General features: G+C 45.8%; 1 protein-coding gene across 1 annotated transcript in view; it reads right to left on the bottom strand.

Annotated features, from left to right (window-relative positions):
* Positions 1 to 3406: 3406 nt before the first annotated feature.
* Positions 3407 to 14865, bottom strand: part of Adcy2 (adenylate cyclase 2) — a 109194-nt gene continuing 97735 nt past the window's right edge. Inside the window, exons 18-19 of the mRNA XM_059276340.1 lie at positions 9748 to 9872; positions 3407 to 4210 (exon numbers count right to left, since the gene is read on the bottom strand). Coding sequence (XP_059132323.1) covers positions 4058 to 4210; positions 9748 to 9872 — 278 coding nt within the window. The 3' untranslated portion in view covers positions 3407 to 4057. The remainder of the gene's footprint in view (positions 4211 to 9747; positions 9873 to 14865) is intronic.

Below are 14865 nucleotides of genomic sequence, written 5' to 3'. Positions count from 1 at the left end.
TCCTAAATATTTATCTTCTGAAATTTTTTTAGTGTTGTTGCTCTTTTACTCCCAAATAAACTGCAATAGTATATGTGAGGTGTTCTTGGGTATACTATAACGTATTTGTAATAATATAAAAACATACGAAAAATCTGGGTTATAGAATTTTGTGTAAATTATCTTTTACTCATTCATTCTTATAATTAAAATCTATAAGTAGATGAGATAAATCAATGTCAAACTAAGTTATTTTCATCACTTCAGAGTGGTTCCTACACCCTTAACCTACTGTTTGCTTTCTTTTGACCTTCCTTCCTTCCTTCCTTCCTTCCTTCCTTCCTTCCTCCCTCCCTCCCTCCCTCCCTCCCTCCCTCCCTCCCTCCCTTCCTTCCTTCCTTCCTTCTTTCCTTCCTTCCTTCCTTTCTTTTGAGAATTGGAGACAGGGTCTTGTATGGCTCAGGTTGGCCTCAAACTCATGGTGTAGATGAGGGTGGCTTTGAGCTTCTGATCCACCAGCCTCCCTCTCTCAAGTGCTGGGGTCGAAGGTGTGCACAACTCCACCCAGCATGCTGCTTGCTTTTAAAAAGGGATGGAATCAATCAAGGTTTCAAAAGGTCTCACATTTAGTAGGTTGTAAAGGAAAGTTAAATGGATTTCTGTTGGCTTCCCAACATTTACAGCCAATAAATGAATACCAGTTGCTGTGGGATGTCTTTCTGTATGCTGTGAATATGTGTTGCTCCCATTGGCTAATAAATAAAGCCATTTTGGCCAATGGCAAGGCAGCTTAGAGGCAGGCAGAAAATCCAAGCAGAGATACGGAGAAAAGAAAGGAGAATAGGGAGAGATGCCTAGCCATTGCTCAAGGAGAAGCAAAGAGCTAGCTAGCAAGAAGCTTGCCACAGGCCATACACTTTTTAAGTAATATTAAGCCTCTGAATGATTATTTTATAAGCGGCTACAGGACTGTAGGGCCGGGCGGGACCTGAGAAACTTACCGTTACAGCCGGTTACAGACATCTTAAGGGAAGACATTATTTTTTAAAATTTCTTTTAAATTGTGAGTTATGTGTGCATGTGAATGATGTACACAGCATCTAGGGGTTGCTGAGGACAGAAGAGAACGTCACATCTCCTGAAGCTGGACTTACAGGCAGCTGTAAGCACCAGACATGGATGCTGGGAAATGAACTCCGGGGACTCCGCAGGAGCAGCGAGTGGTGTCCACTGCTGAGCCGTGTCTCTAGCCCGGAGAGTACATGGCCATGGTAATAGAACGTGTTTCCACTCATCAAATCCCTACCGCTGTTGGATGTTGGTTCCTGCATGTGTGTGTTGATGAAGCAGCAAAGGAAGGCAGAGGAGATGTGATGGCTGCTGCCTTCCAGCAGCTCGTTAAGGAGGCAAAGAGGACACCAGGGGGTACTGACTGACAGCACACCTCAGCCACCTCCAGCCAGCCACACTGAAGTGTGAGAGTTAGGAACTAGGCTTCCCATAGGACTGAAAGGTGAGGGGTGTGGGTGGTGCTTGAGAAGGGCTTCACATGGCTGGTGCTTGTCTCTCTGTAATCCCTCTGATCTGCATGTTCCTAAGGATATTTTTGCTTCTCAGTGGTCAAGAAGCTCGAATCAGGACTGGCTGCTTCCAATTTGATGAAACGGGCAGTTTTCCCACCTCAGAGCGGTGCCATGGCCACGGAGCAGCCTTCAGACTGAGCGCCACAGGCTGCGTGGGTCTGCACCTGTCTCCATGTTCCTAATTGAAACGGAGGGAGTCTCGAATTGGGAAGGTGATCCGAATCACCTGGGAAGTGTTTTAATACAACACGTGGAAGTCAGTCACCGGGGAATTTGTAAATGTGGGCTGGGCCAGAACTGTTCTTCATCGGTTCAGGTTTGGGTTGAGAGTACGCTGTCTGAGATCCCACCCTGAGAGGCCAGGGTGAGCCCAGAGCTGTGCAAGGCACACGTTGACAATGACCTCAGCTGCTGTCAAAATTTTATTGATGCTCCAAACAGGTCTCTTAGCTCTGGCTTCTACCCTCCCAGGTTCTTTTCTCCACAATGCCCTGTCCACTGTCTCTGGGGGGGGGGAGGGGGGTGGGTGGTGGTGGTGGTGTGTGAGGAAACTTGATGAATCAGACAAATGGCTATTTACATGGTGGCCTAGAACAGCCTGGGGTCCGAGACGCAAAGGAGGGAAGACACAACACACACTTCTGCTGATGGCTGAACTCACCGGCACCTCCCGCACGCCAGCCTAGATTTTGGTTAGAGGGAAGAGGAATGCCCCAACATCACGTCTCTCCCTTCAAGTACCATTCGGAGATTTACCTGTAGTGAAGCCAATACCGTGTGTGATTACAGGATCCCAAGATGCCTGAGTGAGGCAGAAAATTGAAAGGCCGGCCTCGCCGTATTCACACTTGTGTGGTGAAGGAGAGTTCTGGGTCGCGGTCCTGGCACGGCAGCCGTGTGCGTGCTGTGAACATGCTGGCGAGAACACGCTGGGCACTGCCAAGCTCTCTCACAGTCATTAGCTCATTTAATCACAACCGGATCCCATGAGCTTGCAAGGAGGAAAATACTCCTAAGAGGAATTAAGAGATGTGCTCCAAGGCATGCAGCTAGTAAAAATCAGAGCCAGGAGTTGAACTGGAGGTTTGTTTGCGCTTCACGTCTGGGTGTCCACTAATCAACTGGTTCCTGGTAGCCTGTGTGGGTCCTCTGCCTCCTCCACATACCTGCTCTGAACTAAAGGAGGAAACCAAGTTTGCTCAACCAGCCTGTTATTTGCAGTTTTTTTTAAATTCTTTTAAACATTTTTTTAATGCACGACTGCTCTCTCTTTCATCATTTGACAAAGTGTAATTTTTTTTATGTTAAAAGAAAAAAGAAAAAATAGCCAAGCCCAAGCAACTTCAGAGTTGGATTTAGCAGAGACACTGTGTCCGTGTCTTCTTCTTAAGCTTCCTCAGACATCACAGGCAGCTTGTAAGCTTAGCAAAGCCTCTCGGCTAGTTCAGGCTATCGTGGCACCCGATCTACACAGCTGGTTCCCAATACTTCCGCTGTTTGACTCAAGCCCTGGCAAGGTACTGCCCTCCACAAGGGTCCAGTAGGCACAAAGGGCTCGGAGGCTTGTGCTGACCTTTTTCTGTTTAAATGGTTCTCGAAAGATAGCAACATTAAAACCAGACCATCAAGATAGGCTGGGCACAGATTCCTTCCTCGCAGAAGACCGCTCCACTATTTCCTGCATCACAAATTTTTCCCTGCTTCTATCACACAGGGTGTATCTCAGTCCCACCATCTAGGCTGTTTCTGAAAAGGGCGAGAGATGGAAAACAAACTTTCACTCTGGACCGTATCACGGGAGGAAAAAAATAAAAGAGGAAAAGAAAAGATGCGGCACTATAAACCAAAGTACATAAAACTTTAATGAATTAACCTTACAAAAGACAAATGGCATCAAAACATCAGACGAGTTTGGTACAAAACTGGTCCTAGGCTGTGAGGACTAATTCTGGTGATGGATGGCAATGTGCCGCTGCCACAAGACAACAGGGCAAGGCGACAAGGGCCGTGATGGCCCACGGATGACCACTGGCAACAAGACATGTGGGTGGGTGAGCACAGACTCCATGTTGGGTGACAGGGTCAACTTATTCACAAATACTGTGTGTTTGAATATCAGACTAGGGATGCAGTTACAAGCCTACCATAGTTTTCAGAGAAGAACATGCACCAGAAGATAATATACACCCCCCAGTTTTATTGCCTTAAGAATTTGTGTTCATTTCACCTCTCTCCTCCTCGCTTCTTTAAATGCTCTCCTTCTAGGACACGTTCTCTCCTCCTCTTGCTTAGGAGTATGCACAGTGCGAGTGGCAGGCCAATCCGGGCGCACGCAGACACCAAACAGTGTGCCACTGGGTCACAGGAACTAGTCCGCAGGGGCTCTGGAGGGTGGGACAGGGCACGTACATCAAAACGAGGGACGAAGGCTGCAGCCAGAAAGTGCGTGGTACCTTCCGGCAAGGACGCTCTTCTTGCCAGGAAGGGATAGCTTCTCAGGATGCCAGGTTGCTCTGAGAAAGGGACCTTGACATCTCCGTATTTACAAAGTACGTCTTCAGGTCCCCCTTCCCCTTCACATTGATGATGCCTCGACACGTGCACGTGTAGCCGAGTGTCTGCAGGATGAGGCTTGTCTCCTCAGTCACCTGTGGGCCACAGGAACAGACATAAAGGGATTACTCCCCCAGTCAGTGCAACCCACTTCAAATAGAGTCAAAGAGCTTTCCTGTTTCCTGCCTCAAGAATTCCATTCCTGAAAAATTAATAGAAAAAGAAATCTACCAGAAAACGTTAAAGTCAATAATGTTTAATTTACTGCTGGTGTGAAAAAAAAATGGAAAGAGCCTAAACTGCTAAGTAACATCCAAAGTTAAGACACCTATAGCTATGGGGGAGGGGTAACTAACACTAAACACCCTGGAAAAACCATTTGGAGACACACTACTGTACACTCCTCCTAAAGTGTATACATACTTTGGAGTTTAAATGGAGTTACTCTGTAATGATGAGGGGAGGTGACAATACTTCTCCCAGACACCGTGGACTATCAACTAAAGGCCTGATGCCAGGTAGGGTCATGTCTTTTTGCGTTGGTGGTCAGTGGGGTCCTGTAGAAGAAAAACATTACAGGCTATTGCCATTGCTCTTAGTTATTGTCCAGAACTTCATCCAGACCTGGAAACCTCATCTCTATGGGTTAGCTAGGCATGATACTAGTGGAGAAAAACCAATCAGCAATCCTACTAAGAAATGAACAGTGCAATCTACAATGACTGACCTGGCCAGGCCTGCCTACTAGTACATGAACCACAAGGGGGTACCATCAAACTGTGCCAAATACCCGTGGTTGACTAGGTCATAGATCCCGGGGAGACCTAATACTATTGTTCTGCTAAGTGGATGTAGTATAAATTGGTCCCCAAGTTCTTATCATTCTGCCAATAAATTAATGCCTCTCTCAACCTCCATCACTGAAGTTTCTTTTTTTAAGTAGATGACAATTAACGCAGAGACTTGCACCTGGGAGACATGCAGAGGGTAAGAGACCGTGAACTGCTCGGCTCTGTATGGCATCTCTGTATCGTACCTCCTGCCCCAAGGCTCAGCGATCACCACAGGGGAGTAGATGGAAAGACCACACTGGCCAGAGACAGTCAATGAGTACAGTGAGACAGGGTTCTCTGGACACGAGGGGGCAGCTGCACATACGGATGTGGGGGTGCTGTGTCTGCATGTATGAGACGTGCACGGAATCAAGGCAACCAACATTCCAGGATGGAGAAGGGAAACAGGGTGTGTGTTCCATCCCTTAGCTGAGGAGATATTGGCAACTGAGGCTGCTAGGGGAGGGAGAGTCAGATTCCTTTAGGTATCTGGCCCCGGAGAGGCCACCTGTGCTCCAGTAGATGACCATGCACTCATGCACACATTAGCAGCATAACTGGATTCCATGGGTTTTAAAAAAAGAAGAGAATATGAAATTGGAAGGGAATAATACATGAAAATTTCAATCGTAACCTTCCTCTCTGTCACATTTGGAATCTAAGTAGAGAGGAGCGGCTTTCGGATGAGAGCAAGCTGTATCCCCAGAAGGAAGCCTGTCTGGCACTCACATCAGTTTCTGAGTCAGCACAAGCAGCAGGCTGCAAACTTTCTCTGTTTCTACAGAGACCTGCTCTAGTTCCTCCTCAGTCAGTCTGTGGAGATGTACTGGACCACATGGAGTGCTAGTACCAAAGTCCTGCAATCACACAGGACACTGACATGTCCACAGTGACTGACTGGTGGGGACTTACAGCCTATTGTTCTTGAGGTCTACACAGAGGACTTTAAAATTTACAGGAGACTAGTAAAGCATATTTTTAAGGAACCATCCAGTTCTGAACATCCCGGGAACGGAGAGAGAACACAGGTTTTCCAGAAGTGGAAAAGGTGTCCTTGGTAGGGGCGTGGTGTTCCTTCTTCACCTAAAAGGAAGCCCCCTGCTGTCCAAGATTGCCAACATCCCTTGGCATTGGCTAACAGCACTCATGCAGAAAGCATTAGAAGCCTTGGTGCTATGGAAGCACAGCTGGACTCTGCTGCTCAGATATTGGACCACTCTTCTCTTGGTGACCAGCCCCAGCCCCCCTAGGAGGAGCCAGTCTCAGCCTCCCAGGAAGAGGGGGTGTGACATGAGCAAAGGTTGACTTGGATCTTGTGAGCGTGGCCAGCTGCCTCTGTTGCCGTGGTGGTGGCCAGCTGGAGGACTTGGTTTTGTCACCTCATCACCTCCCTTCTTTACCTCTCTCTCCGTTGGACTGTTGCTCAATTGACAAGAACTAGCGTCCGACCGATTGAATCAAGGGAAAGGAGGGTAGCCCTGAAACGCAGTATTTGCTCCATTCATTATGCACCAAAGTCAAAGCTAACCTTCAGAATGGCCATGGAAATAGACTCAGGTTGGGCTGAACAGGACGAAATGCTATGCCAGGCAGGCGAGTGAGAACAGGGTGAATAAAAATCCTCTTCTTGATGACAGAAGAATGTTTTTCTTTCTTTTCTGGCAGTGCTGAGTTCAAATCTAGGGCTTTGCACATGCAAGGCAACAGTATAAAATTCTAGCAGACAGGGTCATTTGAGGGCCTTATCCCAGCTGAGGCACACAGCGCGGGGAGTTATCAAATCTTCCAAGGGATAAAGACGAAAAGGCCTACTACGTGTGTCTAGTGATTTTCAAGCAAATTTGGCATGTAGCTGGAATTATCCTTCATAACAAGACATACCTGGGATGAGATGTGAGGCCACTTATTTTTGAGAATGAGGTAGGGGAAGTTGAACACGAATATGCTCATGTACGGACACACACTCATGAAAAACACAGATGGATACACACACATGCAAGCACACACACACAGACTCATGTTAGACACACACACACACAAATACATGCAATCCCATATGCACATGTATGCATACACATTTACAACACATGTGAATGCATACATATGCAAACACATATGCAGATGCAAACTTGCACAAATATACATGCATGCACATACACAGAAGCACACATGCACAAGAACACACACACACACACACACACACATGCAAACACACAGACACACATTCATGTGTGTACACACTTCTTTGTCAGCTGGGGAGCTTAGCACCTCATCTCAGATGCTGGACACTATGCTTGAGCAGGCACATGCATTCTGGGGACTGGCATCGGCTCACTAGTTGGATCATTTGAAGATAGAACGTTCTCACTAATCTCTAGGAGTGAAACAAATTCTGAAGAAGGCAAGTAAGAACCATAAGGCGTAGGTGTCCCAACTCTTGAGGAAATCTCTCTGTAAGGGCCAAACAGTAATTGTGGTGTGACATGCTACTGTGATGGAAGGCTTCAGAGAGGCTTTCTCTAGTATAAAATATGTAAAATAAAACTGTACTATAGTTTAATCAAAAGACATGAAGTGATTTGGACATGGGGTTGACAATGGGAATAAAGAAGATATTCTCCATGTATAATTTAAATAAAATTTCCCTATCATGGCACAAAACTAACTGTAATTTTGCTATAATACATTTAAACCTGCATCTAAACCTTGGGAACACACTTCTCATTCTACAGACATTGTGTGAAGGTGTAAAAGGATGTAGGTTAAAAACATAATGCCAGGGCTGAAGAGATTGCTCCACGGTTAAGAGCACACGCTGCTCTTGCAGAAAATAACTTTGATTCCCAGCATCCTACATCACGTGCCTCACAATCACCTGTAACTCCAGGTGCAGGGGAATCAGGCATCTCTGGCCTCTGCTGGCACTTTCACTTACAAGGTCATATCCACATTGCCCCACCCCCATCCCACATATTCACACATATATAATTAAAAAATAAAAATATATAGAGAGGCAGCCTTGTCTTGCTTTGTTGCTATTCTACTGTTTCTTAGATCTTCCTTACTTCAAACCTTAGAATGGACAGCAGCCCCCTGTGTTCCCTTCTGCACAGGCCTGTGCCATTAATTTTCTTCCAAAAACGACAAAGGACTGTCTTCCTCCTCCGTGGGCCACTCTCTATCCATGCCCACACCTACCTTTCCTTCTCTCCCCTCAGGGACTCCATACTTTTTCTCCACTGCCTCTGTCTTGCGGGCGCTGCCCATTTTCACAAAGGCCAACACCAAAGTGGGGATAAAGAAAAGGAGTGGAAGGTATGTGGTAGATCAGGCAGGCCAGCACCATCATGCTCTCTGCAGGTGGTTGCAAGCACCTGCTCTGAGGGTCTTCTGAGAGGGAAGAGCCCACGATCTCATCAAAGGACTAACAACCCCTCCCGTCTCTTTTTGGGTAACTTGGGACCAAGGTCCCCACACAAGGCTAGAATGTAGAACAAAGTTCTTAACCTTTGTCTATCATCATTCAAACATTTCTGGTGTTGCTTGGGAAAGGGGAAGTACAGGTCCAAAGCACCTAGAGCCCGAAGCTATTGTAGTAACCCAATCTCAGCCCTCCATTGAAGAGGCAACGTTCAAATCATTTAGGAACCAGACTTGGGATCAGCACCCCCAAACAGTGTTTGAAAGTGGCCTTGAATCAGCTTCCTTTTCTGATCTGTCTGCTCACTTTCCATCCTGCCAAAGTCATCATGGTTCAAAACATGTCCTCTTTCATGATACTGTCATACCCGGGACCACAGAGCTGTGATGACCACTGTGTGCCTGTTGTCTCCCGAGCCAGGCTGTTCCACAGTGTGAGGGCGCTTGGTGACAAACGTGTTCCCTGCTCCAGCCATAGCTCAGCACATGAGCAGAGCCAGGAATCGAATGAGCTAAAATGCCAGCTCTAGGCGACACGCCCGCCTTCTTGAAAGCCTCCACCCCATCTTTGTGGTCTCTGTCTTGACTGGGTTGTCCTTCCACCCCACACTGACTGCTGCTCAGCTATAGAACTGGAGAAATTTCATCACATTTCCTATAACAGGTTTTTTTCCCCCCTCATTATCTTTCCAGCAATTTATACTCGTTTTTTCCCCCTAGAATATGATTAGTGCTCTTCTAATTAGAGTTACTTTAACCACGGCTGAAATTGATTTAATGAGCAGCGGGAATATTAACATGAAATGATTTTATTTTTTCCAGTTGTTCCTTTAATTTGCTAGATGTTGTCTTTCTCTCCCTTGGGTGGATTGTAGAGATCTGGGTTCCTTTAGAGCTCTTGGAATACCATGCTAGGCTGGTTTCATCCAGTCCTTTCATGTCAATCCTGCTCTCACCTCTTCCCCCTCCCAGTCTTCATCTTTCTTTATTGTTTCTAACTCTACACTCTCTTCCAGGAAGTCAGGGTTACCTGAGCTTTGAGCTGCAGACCTCCCTACAAAGTCTTCATGTGTGTGACGGGGTCAGAAAAGGGAACAGTTCAGGAAGGCACCTCTCAGGCACCCAGGGCTCTGGGCCACCACCCTGCCATGCAGGTCACCTCTGGTCAGAGGACAGTCTTTGTAAGGCCCATGGTCATCGCATCATGAGAATCTGGTTGCTGTCATTCCTAACCGTTAATGCAAAAACTAACATTTTCCCTATAAAGGGTTTAAGTGAACTCAAAGTTTACCTATCTAAATTTTTGTTTTAATTTATGATTATTATACTCATTGACAGTTCCCAAGAGAACCAAGGGTGGCTGAGAAGAGACCGATTACCTGTATTTTGTCCAGGACCCCGGTGCTGTCCATCCTGCTGGCAACGTTGACAGTGTTGCCCCAGATGTCGTATTGTGGCTTCTGAGCTCCTATGACACCGGCTATTACGGGTCCATGATTGATACCTGCGACATGTCAGAGCTAGGTTAGCAGGATTCCGATTGCAGCAAGTGTCCTAAGTTAGAAAGCTTTCCAAATCATGCTTGAGACATCATTATTAAACAGATCTTAACCAAGCCCACGGACTCTACACATCAGAGTTCAGAGCAGCTCCCCCTTCACCACCTCAAGATGTTACAGTGCCTGTGTCCCTTAGGGTTCCTTTTAGGTCTCCCCATGTCTGCAATAATGTTGTCCCTCCTCTGTTATAAAAGGGCATGCCTCAAAGAACTAAGCATCACGACAAATTGTTTTTCTTGATGATTCAAAACAATCTTAGGTGAGAGGCCATCACAGGACTCTTCCAAAGTTCCTAATTAATGTGAGTTTTGTCTTGTTTTTTGTTTTCTTTTGGAGACCGGATCTTGTCTTGTAGTTCAGGCTGACTTCAAATTTCAAATTCTCCTGTCAAGTTCTTGTATTAAAGGTGTGAGCTACCATGCCCAATAGAGTTAATGTTAATTTCCAAATACTCAATTTTTTTTTTTTTTTTGAGACAGGGTTTCTCTGTGTAGCTTTGCGCCTTTCCTGGAACTCACTCTGTAGTCCAGGCTGGCCTCGAACTCACAGAGATCCGCCTGGCTCTGCCTCCCGAGTGCTGGGATTAAAGGCGTGCGCCACCACCGCCCGGCAATACTCACATTTTTAACTGTGTATCCTGAGTGGATGAACTCAGTGTACCTTACACCCTTTTGCCAACATGACAAGCGCAGTGGCCACTAAAGCCACACTGATGCAGCACCTGCCACTAACAGGAGACACCCCGAGTGCTTCGCACACATAAACTCCCCTCCAGCTGTCATGACAACCCTAGCAGGTGGGTCAGGCCACTATCACTGCTGTTTTGTGGGTGAGGAAGCAGAGGCAGGTGCCATCATAGAGGCAGAAGGCAGAGTGTAAGCCAGGTGTGGCTTCTGGAGCCCCTAACAACTCATCTCTTTTGTCTCTACCACAAGTTTCCTGTGTGTGTGGTTTTTACCCACATGGGCTCTTTGCTTCTGAACAGGTTCTTGACGGTGATTTATTTTTCTATACTCTTTTCCAATGGATTCTCATCATTGGCACTACTTCTGGAACTCAAATTTGGGGATTTAAAAAATTATTGGAGCTTAGTATATACAACTGGATATATATATATATATATATATATATATATATATATATATATATGTACATGTATGTATGTGAACCAGGAATCTTAAAGAGTCTTATTAATAAAAACAAACCTGAGGCCAGGTATTGGGGTGTACTGGAAGATCAGAGAGACAGAACAAGCCACAGCTAACCTCACCTGGCCAACTTCTCAGCTGGTCTTTTTTCCTCAGACTGGAAGCTTCTGTGTCCTCATCCCAATGGCTCTCAGCTGAACTGTGCTGCTCAAAACCTAAAAGCTTAACCAGCCAAATGCTTCTAGTTTCTGGTCCTCACGCCTTATATACCTTTCTGCCTTCTACCACCACTCCCTGGGATTAAAGGCATGAGTCACCATGCTTGGCTGTATCCTTGAACACATGGATTTCTGCCTCTGGAATGCTAGGATTAAAGGCGTGTGCTACCACTGCCTATCCTAAGTATCTAGTGGCTTTTCTGTTCTCTGACCCCAGATAAGTTTATTAGGGTGCACAATATTTTGGGGAACACAATACCACCACATGTATGTATATGTATACTGGCATTTAGAAGTAGATGGGATTCTGTGAACTCTGAGACTGTAGGAGAGCAGGGCTGCTAAGGTTGTCCTACGCAAGGAAGTGACACAAATGGCCGACCTCCAAGCCATTTGGGTTCTGGTTCTGTTGAAGCTAAGCCCTTGGTTTCTTTGCTCATCAGAGTGAGGAATTTCATCCTGTTTCGGTGGAAGACTCCCCTCTAACTGAGTATCTAAGAAGACAAAACACAAAGGTTGTGGAGAATTTCATAGTGTTCTTTTTCTGATCCAGCTGGCCCAGTCCTTGCTGAGGCACAAAGTGTTTGTGGGAATCTTGGAGTATATGGGCTTTATGCACTACTTCCCCAGATAATAAGGCATCCTTAGACACCACTATCAATGAAGGTGACAGTGATTCTACTGTGGTCCCTTTTTGATCAGCTGCAATTATAAATTCCAGCTACTGCTTGGTTGGGGTCAGAGTATGTCTTGGCTAGGGGTGGACCATGCCCAAGGCACCTTCTATCAGAAGCCCGTGGGTCAAAAGTCAGACCAATGTCTGTAACTGACAGGAGCCCTGTAATCTTCGCAGTGCACTTGAAGGTATACGCTGACTTCTTGCTAGGAAACTCAGTTCAAACACACAGACACCTAAGTGTTTGGGTGGAGCAGGGGAGGGCACTGGGACAGCTGCTAGGATTCTATGATCACTCACTCACATTTTCTCCTGCATCCAACACCCTCACCATTTCTGAGAGATGTCATTTCTGACTATAGACCTGCTGCCTACTGATGGATTTTTAGTGACAGATTTTTGCAGTGGGAATCTAGGCTCAGAAACAAAACCCGAACACTATTCCATTAAATCCTGCAGGTACGAGAGATGAGAAATAATTCCTCTTTGCTTTTGTGGTGTATTCAATGAAACTTGCTTCTACAGCTCAAATAATACATCTATCTCTGTCACAAGGGTCAGAACGTCCAGGAGTTAGGTCAGATAGCATCTGACCTGAGATACTATCTCTCATCTATCAACATTTCTTCTGGCTGTCGTAGACTTCTGCTTGGACAGCAGCTCTTGAGGATGGGCGGGGCCTGAACTGGTTATGTCTAGCAAAAGGTTATTTATACTTGGTGCAAGATGAGTCTACATGATTTAGGGTTTTGATTCTATGGCATGTCATGCAGAAGAAGCTACATCTATAGTGTATCTAGCTCTTGCTGGAACCATTTTTTGTGGTAATTTTATTCTATGTTCCCACTGTGAACTGCCATTTGATAGTATTCTGTGCTGAGTTAGGCAAGGGACACCTGTTAGGGGAGCCTGAGGACATGGGTAAGGGGGATTCAAAGGCAAGTGAAACTCAGGTTAAGAGACCATTGGGTTGATGTGTATGTTGAATGGAGAGATGTAAGTTATCCGATAATCAAAAGAAAGGAATTCAACAAATACCCATTGAGGGAGGTCATTCACTGCTGAAAATAATTCAGAAAGTTTCTATCTAGACCAATAATTACTTTTGCCAAGACTAATCTGCACCAACTGGTCTCAAATAACATCCTCACTCCCCTCACCAGTCCACACTGGTTTACTGGGTGATTTCTAGCTTTATCAGTGGAAGAAGGAAGGCCTGTGTAGCTGGAAGACATAACAGTGCAGGGTCTTCTCCTCTGCCCACAGAGATACTTGGCTGCAAAGCATGGGCCAGGATGGCTTCGCTTCACTACACCAGTGAACAAGCACAGGAAACACCAAGGTCGTGCCTGACTTCTGTGCTTTAGCTCAGCATGCAAGGCTGTGGTCTAATGCTGTTTCTGTGGAGCTTAGCTTCTCCTCCAGTGCATTTCCCCAAGCTTCTGCTTCTCTTCCTCAAGGCTCCAAGGGGGTAGACACTCTCTTCCTGGTCATTGTGCTCAAAGATCTGTGTTAGGATTGGCTGGTTCTTTTGTGATCCCAAAGTTCATTATCTGTGGATTTCACCTAGTCTGTAGCTGCCTGGTGTTTACTGTGGCCATCCTGGCCTTCCTGTGTGAGCCACATCTTGCTATAGCCATGAACCTGCTGCTTTTTTTCCAGATTTGTGAAGATGCAGAAAAGCTCACAGTGTCTCTAATCCACCACCTTTTCACCACTGAGACCACTCTGGATGTAGCACTTGTGAGAGACACAGAATCATCCTGTTTCCCATGTCACAGGGCTGGGTTATTTTTGTTCATGTATATTTGGAAAAGTTACTCTGTCATGTAGAAAGCTCAGTGTTGAGGTGGTGATGTTAAGGTGGTGGGACCTTAAGGGGACAGACTTAGTGAATATGTCACCGTGCAGGTAGACTCAGCTCTCATGAGTGTGGGCTATTGCAAAGGGTAAGCCCAATCCTCCAGTCTCTCTTTGGCTTTCTGATTTGCCATGTGATCTCTCTTACATATACAACTACCATGATGTCATTGCCTCATGCTGTGATATAACAATGAGACCCTCACGATGGGCCACATGGATGGGTAGGTAGCCCCTGATCCTGCACTATCAGCCTGCAAAACTGTGAGCTGCAGAAACCTTATATCTTTATAAAAGTATTCAGGGGTTTTGTTATAGCCACAGAGCAGTAGCATCAACGGTTGAGGACATCATTTTCCAGGCTGTCAAGAATATCTATAAAGAAGGCTTTGGCCTAGGGTTCAAGAGACATGTTTGGTGTGGACTGTTGGCTGGCAGGACAGTGTCCTGGTCCCTTTGCCCCGACTCTAGTGTTTGCAGAGTCCAGATAAAGGCTCACCCATACAGAAGTGACACAGTGTAGGGGACGACCCGCTTAGATGCTGACAGCGAACAGTACGCGTAAAGACAAGCATCTCATTTGCCATCAGGAGTTTTTAGAATTCAGGTCACATGTACAGAGAAGGAAGAAAATAGCTTCACATATCCAGATACCATCCCCCCTCCAAAAGTAGAAATCTAAATTCAAAGAAAAGTTATAAAGCACACAGATGGATCTTGACACCAGAACTGCTTGTCTGTGGACGAACGGAAGAAGCAAAATGTGTTGCCAAGAAAGCAAAGAAGTTCTTACGAATCACGGATTCCTGCAGACGCCGTGCATATATTACGGGCCAGCTGCGTGTTAAGGTAATGGCTGCAAACACTGATTTTTAAAAGTAAGATTTGGGAAAAGGCAAGTCATCGTGGAACATGCTAAATATCAACTTAAAGTTTGTTAAAAAAAAATTTCAGAAACCAAGAAGTTTTTTTTTCCCCTCAGTCAATTAGAAGTTATGATTTTTTTTTTTTAACTCCTAAAAATTACCCCAAGATT

Source organism: Peromyscus eremicus, chromosome 11, assembly GCF_949786415.1.
Source record: "Peromyscus eremicus chromosome 11, PerEre_H2_v1, whole genome shotgun sequence".
Lineage (NCBI taxonomy): Eukaryota > Metazoa > Chordata > Mammalia > Rodentia > Cricetidae > Peromyscus > Peromyscus eremicus.
The sequence above is the reverse complement of the archived record's forward strand: the minus strand, read 5'-3'. Positions and strand labels throughout refer to the sequence as shown.